Source organism: Phyllobates terribilis, unplaced genomic scaffold (assembly GCF_046119375.1).
Source record: "Phyllobates terribilis strain yellow unplaced genomic scaffold, ASM4611937v1 Scaffold_7__3_contigs__length_470593459, whole genome shotgun sequence".
Classification (NCBI taxonomy): Eukaryota; Metazoa; Chordata; class Amphibia; order Anura; family Dendrobatidae; genus Phyllobates; species Phyllobates terribilis.
In genome coordinates, this window is record NW_027362767.1 from 408,763,980 (window position 1) to 408,775,498 (window position 11,519).

The 11,519-nt window shown below is 38.5% G+C and overlaps 1 protein-coding gene across 1 annotated transcript; it reads right to left on the reverse strand.

The window, feature by feature from the left end:
* Nucleotides 1–733: 733 nt before the first annotated feature.
* LOC141153282 (4-galactosyl-N-acetylglucosaminide 3-alpha-L-fucosyltransferase FUT5-like) lies at nt 734–3,760 on the reverse strand. The gene has a single exon (XM_073637992.1). It carries the CDS (start codon nt 3,756–3,758, stop codon nt 2,679–2,681), a length of 1,080 nt encoding a protein of 359 aa, XP_073494093.1. The 5' UTR covers nt 3,759–3,760; the 3' UTR covers nt 734–2,678.
* Between the last annotated feature and the right edge of the window lie 7,759 nt (nt 3,761–11,519).

Sequence of the window (11,519 nt, forward strand, 5' to 3'; positions counted from 1 at the left end):
ACAACTCCATATAGCCGCATACCACAGGTGGCGTCACGAACTGTATATAAAAACTTTAAATCCCGTGTAAATAAACCCCTTTTATTGACCGCCCTGGGTCACGGACTGGGTCACCGCCACTGTGACATCTACCCTAGCAGCGACCGGCCCGGCTACCGAGTTCCCCACGGCCCAGGGGGCGCGTCACACGCATTGCCCAAAAAAAACTTTTTCAACCATGATAAATCTTGCAGTTTCCCTATCAGATATTTCATAAACTGCAATACGAAAAAAGTGGCATGTGGTATTAAAAGTATGCATATCCGAACATATTACTGACATCATTAGCTCTAATTCAGAAAATCGCAGCATTTCATTTGCGTATAGACATTTTATTTTACATCATCACAAGCAAATATCTCACCTGCAAGTATATGGGTTGGAACTGGTCAAGAAACCAACTAGAGGAGGAGATCATGTGAGGTTGCTACGAACCAGGGAAGCATGTTGGATTTTTAAGTTAGAAACTTGTGCACTGAATGGTTGAAATGTTAGGAAAGAAATCATGTACCATTATTGTTGAATTTTCACTAGATTTTCCATGTTTTTAATTGGATGTATATATGTATTTTTGTTTTTAATGATGTAGGGAAAATATATATTTTTGTACCGTGTTAGCCAGTAGATAGAAAAATATTTAGATTTGAGAGTCCTCAGTGGTTGATACCTTTTAATGGCTAACTGAAAAGATGGTAACAAATTGCAAGCTTTCGAGACTACTCAGGTCTCTTCATCAGGCATAGTATAACACAAAATCTGAAGAGTCACATATTTATACACAATAAGACAAACAAGAAAAAGAAAAAAAAATGCAATAGGTAGGACAGGTGATGAAAAGCAGAGTTATTATGGAAGAAATAAACAGTTCTGGCTATAAATATTTTAGCAGTTAATAGATAAGGGGTGTGAAGGTTTTATTGTCCTGTGTCCAGTGTTGTGATGACCTCACAGGTCTGAGAGTCTGAGGAGCACATTCCTTAGTTGATGTAGAATGACATAAATCCATGCGACACATTCATTACTGCTCTGAAAGTGTTAAAGGTCATCATCAGTTTATATTCTGAGATTCTTCTTTCTGTTTGAGATTTGAAGTTACCTTTTAATACTAGTAATTCCATATCTTTTATGCTGTGATCAGGGGAACAAAAATGCTTGGCTACAGGTAGATCTATTCTTTTTTCTTTTATTGTGTGGCGATGATGATTCTTATATAACAAAGTCCCCATGGAAAAATCAGCCAAAAGAAGCTTCGAAGCACCCTATGAATTTCCTGCAAGAAATACATGTTAAACCCATTTTTGAACAATTTAAACTAAAATTCCCAACTGTTGGAAACTGGTCTTGGTTAAATTTAATCTCAAGGTTCCCCTTCCCCAAGATGATCTCTAAAATGTACACTCATCTAACCTCCCCCACAATATGTTATAAACCATTATTTCTAACTTCCTGGGAAAAGGAACCGAACATTAATTTAATCGATGCCGAAATCAAGTATATTCTTTCCAACTCGCATGGTTTCTCCAGGTGTTACAAGAAAGCTCTTGCAAAATACTATCCCGCTGGTGGAGGAACCTCAAATTTTTACACCACTTTGCTCTTTCTGACTCCAATTTATGTTGGAAATGCGGTACACATATAGGGAACCATCGTATACATTTTGGCATTGTCCTAGACTATAATAATTCTGGGGAGATATTAACAGACCTTAAGAATTCTTGGACTAATAACAAGGGACCGAAACCTAGCAGAAGTACTATTGTCCTGCCCCTTTATAAATTTTAAAACAAAAAAACATGATCGTTTCGCTCTAATGGTAGGGGCAGCAAAACACTTAATCCCAGTCCAATGGCAACAACCTAATCCTCCGACCCTCTCAGAATGGTTGGAAAAAATACGACTGATCTACCGATTTGAAGAATTGGCCAGTTATGAAACGCTCATCGCTCCAGAAAACTTGGACTCTTTGGTTCTGAAAATTTGGCACAGGCAAAAATCTCATATAACTTTCTTCCTCCCACCTTCCATCTATGACTACCATTGACCTCTTGCTCACATTTAAATAATTTCCCATATCTTTACTAGTTAAACTTAATTTAAATTTTTACATTATTCCCCTACTTTGTATTTGATGGACTCACCTGTTTACTTTGTTAGATTTTTACTACTTCTTTATTTCTTATTTACTACATTCCTTTGATTGGTTCATATACTAGCACTATTTACTCCTGCTTACTATTGTTAACTTGTATACTTTATCACTATACAATTGGTTGTTAATATCTTATACGTTCTGTAAATAATTATTAAAAATAAGACTCAACATACATTATGAATTTTTACCTAGAGTGTTCCCTTATATGTGTTGCCCCAATCCATTAAGTTATCAACTATTCAAAGTATAACTGATAGTTTGCTGATCGATGGGTGTTGGACTGATGAAACGAACAAGGGCTCTAAAATGTCCCATTGGAGTAGAGCATTTCCTATGGGACTGCTGGAGACAGACAAGTTCAGCCAGCATGGAACGATTATTACAGAATTGTAATAGTACATTTCAGAACCCCATTTGCGGGATCAGTTTGGGTCCCGTTGGTGTGACCCCCAGTGATCAACAAATTATCAGGACTGTTGGGACCTTATCAATCTTCCAAAAACCACTTCTTTATACTGGGTATGGTCTGGTAAACTTGATTGTCCCTTATAAAGGAACATAAATGGCAGAACGTATATTGCGGTCCTTCATATAACTGTACACGGTATTTAAGTCTCCAGTGGAAATAATTCCTATATTTCTCATCATCTTTGTCTAACTCTAGAAGATAGGTGGCCAGATCATTTGGACTTGCGAAATCATCAACATGAATGAAGGCATCTCCAGGGACAAACTGTTCATAATTCTTTCGGGATGTTCCCAACACAACTGGAACCGCCCATGATTCAAAAGCGTTTAACCATAGCTTCTCAGTTATATAATCCTTCTGGACTGAATTTTCGAAGGCCAAGTAGAACTTGTACTGGGATATGGTTGCATACAACTCATCCTTGCTCCTACTCAGCTTTTTGTGGTTTTGTCCATACACATCGATAGAAATATGTTTCTTTAACTCCTCATAATAAGCAATGCGGGGGGCACCAGGATACCATTTGCTGACAACCCAAGAGACCAGCTTGGATTTTGGTGGAATGGTTACGTTTTGAGGATCTTTTATTGCTTTGATTTTGCCATACGGGTGGAAAAAATTTGAATCAAGCCGAAAGGTCATGGTCATGTTGAACAAGTTGTCCAAAAAATGCAAGTTTTTAGCAATTAATCGTGGCTCCATATTAAACCATATCCAGCTCTGGAAATGAGGCCTTGGCTGTTGGGGCAAAAGCTTTTTGTTATACATAATATCTACATGGCGTATGAGGACAACATCCGCAACACTGTACAGACTTGAATTTGCGGACAACTTGCAACCAACTATTCCATATTCATGGCATTTATCTAATGGAAATGTGAAGAACCAGGGATGCTTCCAGATCAAGATGATGATTTCTCTCTCTTGTTTCAGTGGAAGGACTGTACTTCCCACTGTTATGCTGTCAGTCATTTTTTTTAAACTTGTTGACCTTGTTAATGTGAGGTTTACATGCCTCCATGTAAATGATAGGAGGGACAGGGTCAATAACAGAGCAAATATTTGTTGGAACCTACAGTTGATAGAAGGTAAGATCATTGTCAACCTGTAAAAAAACAAAGGAATTTCAGGATATTACAACTAACGTATATCAGAATGACAGTATATACAAAGGCAAATAGATAGAAATGGTTCTGCTTGGTGACCAAATTTGACCTTGGTTTTCGGGATAGGTGCTTGAACAGTTGAAAGACTGTTAAGTGGGATATCCCATAATAATTTCATACTTACTCACAGGATAGTTGATAAATATATGATGGCTGTGGGTCTGGCAGTCAAGACCCCACCGATCCTCATAATTAGGATATAGTGGGCACAGTAAAGCGAGGGGTCAGTGTCTTTGGGCGTTATATTATGGAGAAAGGCATTGTGGGGGTACTTTATGTAAAGCAGTGTGGGAGATATTATGGAGAAAGGCAGTGGAGAAGGGCAGTGTGTGTGGGGATATTATGGAAAGGGGCAGTGTGGCGGGATATTTTGTGCAGGAAGCACAGTCGGGAGCAATTGTTTATTCAGGGGTACATTATGAGAGATATTTTTGTTTATGGGGTAGTATAATACTTTTATTTTTAAGGTCACTATGTTGAGATGTGCTTCAGAAGATGGAGAAGAGGGAAGTCTGAACTGTGTGGAGATAAAAGGGACAGGAATGACTCAAATCATGCTGCCTGTGTATCATCAGTGCTATGGTTTCTTTATAGTGTGGAGTCTGATGGCTGGTAACAAGAACTTCCATCCTCTCCTTACCATTGTTAAACACATAATGGGAGTTATAGGTTCATGTGATACAAATGAATATGCGGCTTACCTGACACTGCAATTTATCGCTGTACTAAGCTTGATGGTGTAGTCATTGTACTGACTGTGATTCTGGCGCAGCACTTATGTACTGACGGTGGTTCTGATGCCACATTCATGTACTGATATTGGTTCTAGCTCTGCATTCATCCTGACAGTGGTTCTGGTGCTGCATTCATCTATTGATGTTGGTTCTGGTGCTGCATTCATCTATTGATGGTGGTTCTGGTGCTGCATTCATGTACTGACAGTGGTTCTGATCTTGTACACATGTAGCAATAGATAATGTGCTTCATGGCTATATTAAAACTGAAAAATGAATCCTCAAAACTTAGGGTTTTGAGATTATGAGGAGGATTTGGCAGATTTATTGAATTCATTCTCCAAAAGCTCACTGTACACTAGAGTATGTTTTCACTGAGATTTTGGAGCAAAAACTGAGTGGAAACTCTCCAAATCCTTCTCAAATACTCAGAACTTGGTTCTGGTGATGTATTAATATATTTACCGTGGTTGTGGTAATGTATTCATGTAAGAATCACTTTAAATTTTTTTGGCCCATTGGATTGGTTAAATATGACAATATGGCCTTTGGACTGAAAAATGTGCACCGCTGTATTAAATGGTGTTTTATTATCAGTAGTGCCACTTTTTAGCTTGACTGGGGAAATTAGACTCTTTTTAATACCCTCAATACCCTCAGCTATTAGTTATCTAGGTAATAAGCTTCAAAAAGTTTCTTTGTTTCTGGAGGACTTATGTTACACGCACACCGCTAGGTTCAGATAGGTGCGAGACAGGTTACATGTATTCTTTGGAATCCTGGGGGAACCGTTACTCAGAGCGACCATAGACCATGTGCTGCAGCTTCTGTCAGGCACACAGGGGTATTGACCCTCAGGCACAGACACATAGGTTGTTTCACTTGCTGACCAGACAAACTTGACAAGAGTCCTCCTAAACGATAGAACAGTAACATTTAATAAGAAGCCACACAGCTAGTACAAGTTAAGTCTTATGAGCAACAGGCTCCAGTGACAAACAGTACAGTTTCCTTAGCAGCACAGCAGTTCACAGTCTTCCCAGTAGTACAGGACAGCACAGTTTTAATGCAAAGGCACACTAATGAACACAGCATTCTTTACAGCACAGTGAGATGGAAAAGGGGAGGAGGGTTTGCTGAGGAAGATGATCCCTGTGACACCATTTCTTCCAGTCCTTATCTTTCTGCCTGACAATACTCTGCACTGCTAGTTCAGGAACTCTACCTGACCTGTGCTTAGCTTCTCTCCTGACTTGAATCCTTTACACTTGCAGGGGCGCTTCTGTGAGATACAGAACACACATACCACCTTTCTCTTAGGCTCCAGCCAGACAGTAAACAACTTCCCCACAATCCCTGAAGGGCTCTGCTAAAACACTCCCATTCTCCTGTGACTGTGTTAACCCCTCTAGTTGCTGGATGCTTCAGGAGCACAACACTTCCTGTGCTAATTTACTTCTAATAGTTGCTGAATGCTTTTAAAGCAACAGCACTACTTCTGCATGTCACACTTATCACATCCGTACATATTTTTTGTACCGTGGTGGCGCTAATGAAGAATTAAACACTTGCTGGCAGGTTTCCCCACATAGTAAAACTAATTTCTGTAGGAATTACGTCTGATCAGCTCATGGTTTGAAGACCACTTCCAACAAAAGGGGAATGGTCCAAAGTGGGCAAAACCTTTTTAAGACTGAATTCTAAGAAATTTATTTTGTTGATTCAACATATACACTGAGTGAGGTCGCTTCTATCTTCCATTATATTCCATAAGTGTAATCCTACCACTTTTACATGAAGCAAAGATTGCTTCTGGCCTTCAGAAATGCTTAGTAACTTCCCATAACAGCTGGTAGTCTTGGACCACTACATATGATATATAGTAGCCACCAACCGCTCATCTTAATCACACCCAGTAATACCATAACCCTTGTCAATCCTTCTGCCCTCCATTACCATAAATATTGTATACTACACCAATTACTCAAAGTAAATGCATTGTATATTGTCAAGGATACACAGTCGGGTGGGGGAGATCCACGCTGAACCCAGCACTGTTACCACTTTGTCACAGATGACACCGGTGAGATCACACAGATCCCATTGCTACCACCAGTCAGTCTGGGGAATGCAACTCCACTGCCTCCAATCGTCAGGACAATATCGCAATTGGCTGACGAGTGATAGATGTGACCATGGCTGCTTCCACTACTAAGCTAGTTATTGGGGAACTAACAGTGAGCATATGGCATATACACCAAGGCATGAATTATATGTATATACTCCTCATACGGTCACTGCCAGCTCCATGATAACAAAAGAACTATGACTAGCTGCCACGAACAATCATTTATACAGGCCGATTAGACAGCAATTACAGGTATATTACACACATAAACCACAGTTGTATAAACTTGGTTTTAAAGGAAGATATACTACAAATCTAATAAAATCATTGTTTTTATTTCATCAATTTAAGAACATGATAAAAAACAAGTAAAAGCAGGTACCTTGAAAACTAATCAAAGAAGACCTTTCCAGATCAGCTTGAACACATGTAGCATTATTTATTCTCAGAGAAATATCTACCAAGATGCCAATATTGCACCAATCCCAAGTGGTAAGTGGCTATAACAGCTAATATTGCATTACTCCCATAAATATAAAGTGCTAAAGAAAAAACATTTTTTTAAACAATACTATGCACAATACATTCAGATATAAGGCAAAAATTATTTGTACAAGTGTCACTTCCTATATATTGATAAAATCATACAATGATCATATATGAATGTGAAGTGCTCCAATAAATAAATAAATAATGTTAAATATAATGTATTCCAAATATAAAGTGCCAAAGAAAATGTTTGGACAAGTGTCTCTCCCTATATCTAGGCAAAAATATTCAGTATACACTTATAATTCATACTCTGGCATAATAACAAAAGAGTTGCACTTTTCAAAAATTCAACTAAACATTTGATATTACTGGAGAACGAATGATGGGTGTACATAATGACATCAGAACTTAAACAACCATTATACTATAATACTTACATGTGAATTGTTTGTATTGGTATATGCCTGGAGGTCTCCTTAGAAAGGAGCTGCCCAGACGACGCCGTTTCGCTATATGTTTCTTCAATAGGGGCGTGCAGTGTATATGTAGCATTCCGTTTATATAAGTCCCTCACCAGCTGATTTGGGTCATTATCACTGCCGGAGTGGTCTCGGCGCATGCCCACATTACTGGGAATCCGGTGTATGAAACATGACTTCCGGAATATGGCGTCTGACACGCATGCGGTGGAACGCACGCTGTGTCTAGTACTCAAAACCGGAAGTCCCATGGGTCCGTTCACGCGCATGCGCACTCTTCACAATGAGTTCCCCATATAAAAGTAGCGGTGTTTGACTGGGGCGTGTCGCTAACAACACAACAGAGAATGTAGGTATTATTAAATTGAAAGGATTAAACTGACTACGCAATTCATCACATATAAGACTGGAGACAATACTGGGTATGATGTAATGACAATATCCACAACAATTAAATGTGAATGTAAAATAAATACAATGTGAAATGATGTCGATGTGATGCATATAAACTAATATCAATGATAATATGCAAATATATATGGTGAAGGGGTGAGTATAGGAATAGTGAACCAAATATGACGTAGAATTAGTGAGAATATGAGGGTATGAATAAATGTGAGGGGTGCTGTAAGTGTGAAGGTAAAAAAAGAAATAAGTGAAAAGTAAGAGACGAGAAAAAACTAATTATAAAATAATATATGCGTGAATAATAATAATATATATTATATAAATTCATATTTACAATATATAAACTCCAGACATAAAAAGGTTTATCAACACCAAACAAATACAAAAAAAGTCCATTGCTGTCTTTTATCCAGTTTCCAATGGGAGCGTCAATCCTCAAAGCGAATTTCCTGATCTTTTTCTTCCTATAAAGTCACTGATCCTCTGCAGAGGTCCACCTCGATCACCACCCCAAGAACCCACAACCGAACAAGGAACCACACGAAAAATTTCTCCGGGAACCGCAAGGCAACAATTGGAGTACCAGGTAAGGACTAAATAAGTAAAATAAAACCAAGTTAAAACCACATAAAAACGGACTTGCTTAAAAAGATGTTGAACAGGATAAAGGAAATAATGAAAAGGGCTAAGGTATATAATATAAAGATATATAGCAATAATTGGAATAAATACGGACTCAGGGATTACAATTATAATGGAATATAGATCCTAAGTTAATATAAATTAATTATTATGATTAATTATTACTATTAAAATTCCAATATTGTTACAAAAAGGCAGCAAAACCAAACTGCTCATTTAAACCCTGGGGGGATACAGTGCCCAATCTAAATATCCATTTACTCTCCAGTCTCGCTAATGCCTGGCTCAGATCACCACCCCTAATCCCCATATCAATCTGGTCAATACCTTTTATTATGAGGCCACTAGGGTCACTATTGTGATGGAGCTTAAAATGTCTAGGAAGAGTTCTCAATCCAATCACTTCTTCCATAGACTTTGATTTCTCTATATCCAATATGTGTTCCCTAGTTCTTACCTTTAGTTCCCGTGTTGTAAGGCCAATGTAGATTTTATTGCACGGACATTGTGCATAATAAATTACACCTTTTGAACTACATGATAAGGACTTTCTGATCTCATATGTTCGGCTATTATCATGGTTATTGAATTCCTTGCTGTTGGTCATATTTTTGCACGCTTTACATTTCCCACATGTAAGAAACCGATTCTGTTACTGTCAGCCATTCGTACAGACGAATCTCTCTCATAATGGCTGTGCACCAAGGAATCCTTCAAATTTCTTGAGCGTCTAGCAACCATAACTGGTTTTGGAGGTAAAATTTTCTGCAGTATGGGGTCAGTTAGTAATATACCCCAATGCTTCTTCAAAATCGCACCGAGCTCCGGCCACTGCACATTATAGTCTGATATAAATCTGACTACACCTGGTTTATCATCCTTGGTATCACTTTTACCATATAGCAGTTGTTGCCTGTCATTATTTACTGCTCTCTTATACCCAGCCTTTATGTTCCTATTGCTGTATCCACGATCCTCAAAGCACTTTATGACATCCCGTGATTGGTGCTGAAAAGACTCATTGTCCGTACAAATCCGTCTCAGTCTCAAAAACTGGCCAACGGGAATGCCTCTGATGGTGGAGGGTGGGTGGGAGGAAGTGCTGTGCAATATGGTGTTGGTAGCGGTAGTTTTTCTATATACGTCTGTCATAATATACCCACTACTAGTGGTCCAGATGTGTAGGTCCAAAAATTTACCTCTTTCCCATATTGGAATGTTAATTTGATGTTTAGATCGTTATTGTTCAATCGCTCCATAAATCTCTCCAATTGCACAGCAGTACCCTCCCAGATGAACCAGATGTCATCACTCTGGAAAAGATGTCTTTCCCACGCCCCCAAAAATAAATTTGCATAAGAGGGGGCACAAGAGGCCCCCATTGCAGTACCCTGTTTCTGTAATAGATTTTCTTGTTGAAAATGAAGGCATTATGTTCAAGGACAAACTTGAGAAGAGTCACAATTAGCGTAGACATGGATTTCTCAATGTTACTCTCATACAAAAACAAGGACACTGCCTTCAATCCATCCTGATGTCTAATCGATGAATAAAGTGCCTCAACATCTACAGTCACCATCACTGATCCAGTCTCTAAATGTACTGAATCCATTCTTTTCAAGGCTTCAGTAGAGTCTTTAATATATGATGGCAATGTGTGAACCAGAGGCTGTGGATAAAAATCTATAATAATACAGATATTTTCACAGAGACTCCCATTGCCAGAAATTATGGGTCTCCCAGGGGGGTCCATCTGGTCCTTATGCAACTTCGGTAATAAGTAAAAGTTAGATCGTTTCGGCCGTAATTTTCTAATTAAGTCGACCAATCTTTTAGGAATTACATTTGCATCAAACGCTTTTTCAAGAACTGCAACAAATTGAGACTGAAATTGGGTTAATGGATTGTATGTAAGTCTTTGGTAACAACCCGGAAAATCTAAAATTTTGTTGGCCTGTTTCTCATACAAATGTTGTGGCCAACCATCTGGTTCAGAAACAAGTACCTCATGTAGTGAGACTGAAGAAATTACTGAGCAGATGAGACTCTATACAAGATTACAACAAAGAAAGTACCCTGAAATATTCTCGAAGAAGCCCAGCAGGAAACGGGATGACCGGTTGAAGGTAGTGAACCTATCGAGCCTTCCACTAACAAAAACACAGGTGAAAGTTTTGGAAAAGGGTTTAACATTCTCCCCATCCTCATATTTAGATCAATTCACGGTGGTAAAAGATCTGCACCTTTTCGCTAGGAAAATAGTCCTCCAAAAGCTTCACTTCAGATTTGATCTGGATTCACTTTTCCCTACTGAATTGGAAAAGAGGGCCCTTAAAGATCTTGAAGATTTAGAGAAAGAAAGTGTACAGAGCATTGGAGGTAGGTTCCCTATGCATCTGGTTAAGAAATCAAAATTTTTTCCCTAGCTCTCGACATGTTCGGCTGTAGATGTTTTCACTAAAATGGTGACTACTGAAATTGAGTCACTTCCACATGCCCCCAGAGGTAGGTTAAATTTGAACCCAGAAGAAAAATTGGCCCTTGAAAATTTGAAAAAATTGCCAAATGTAGTCATAAAACCAGCCGATAAAGGCGGGAATTTGGTTATTTGGCCACAACATTTGTATGAGAAACAGGCCAAAAAAATGTTAGATTTTCCGGGTTGTTACCAAAGACTTACATACAATCCATTGATCCAATTTCAGTCTCAATTTGTTGCAGTTCTTGAAAAAGCATTTGATGCAAATTTAATTCCTAAAAAGATTGGTCGACTTAATTAGAAAATTACGGCCGAAACGATCTAACTTTTA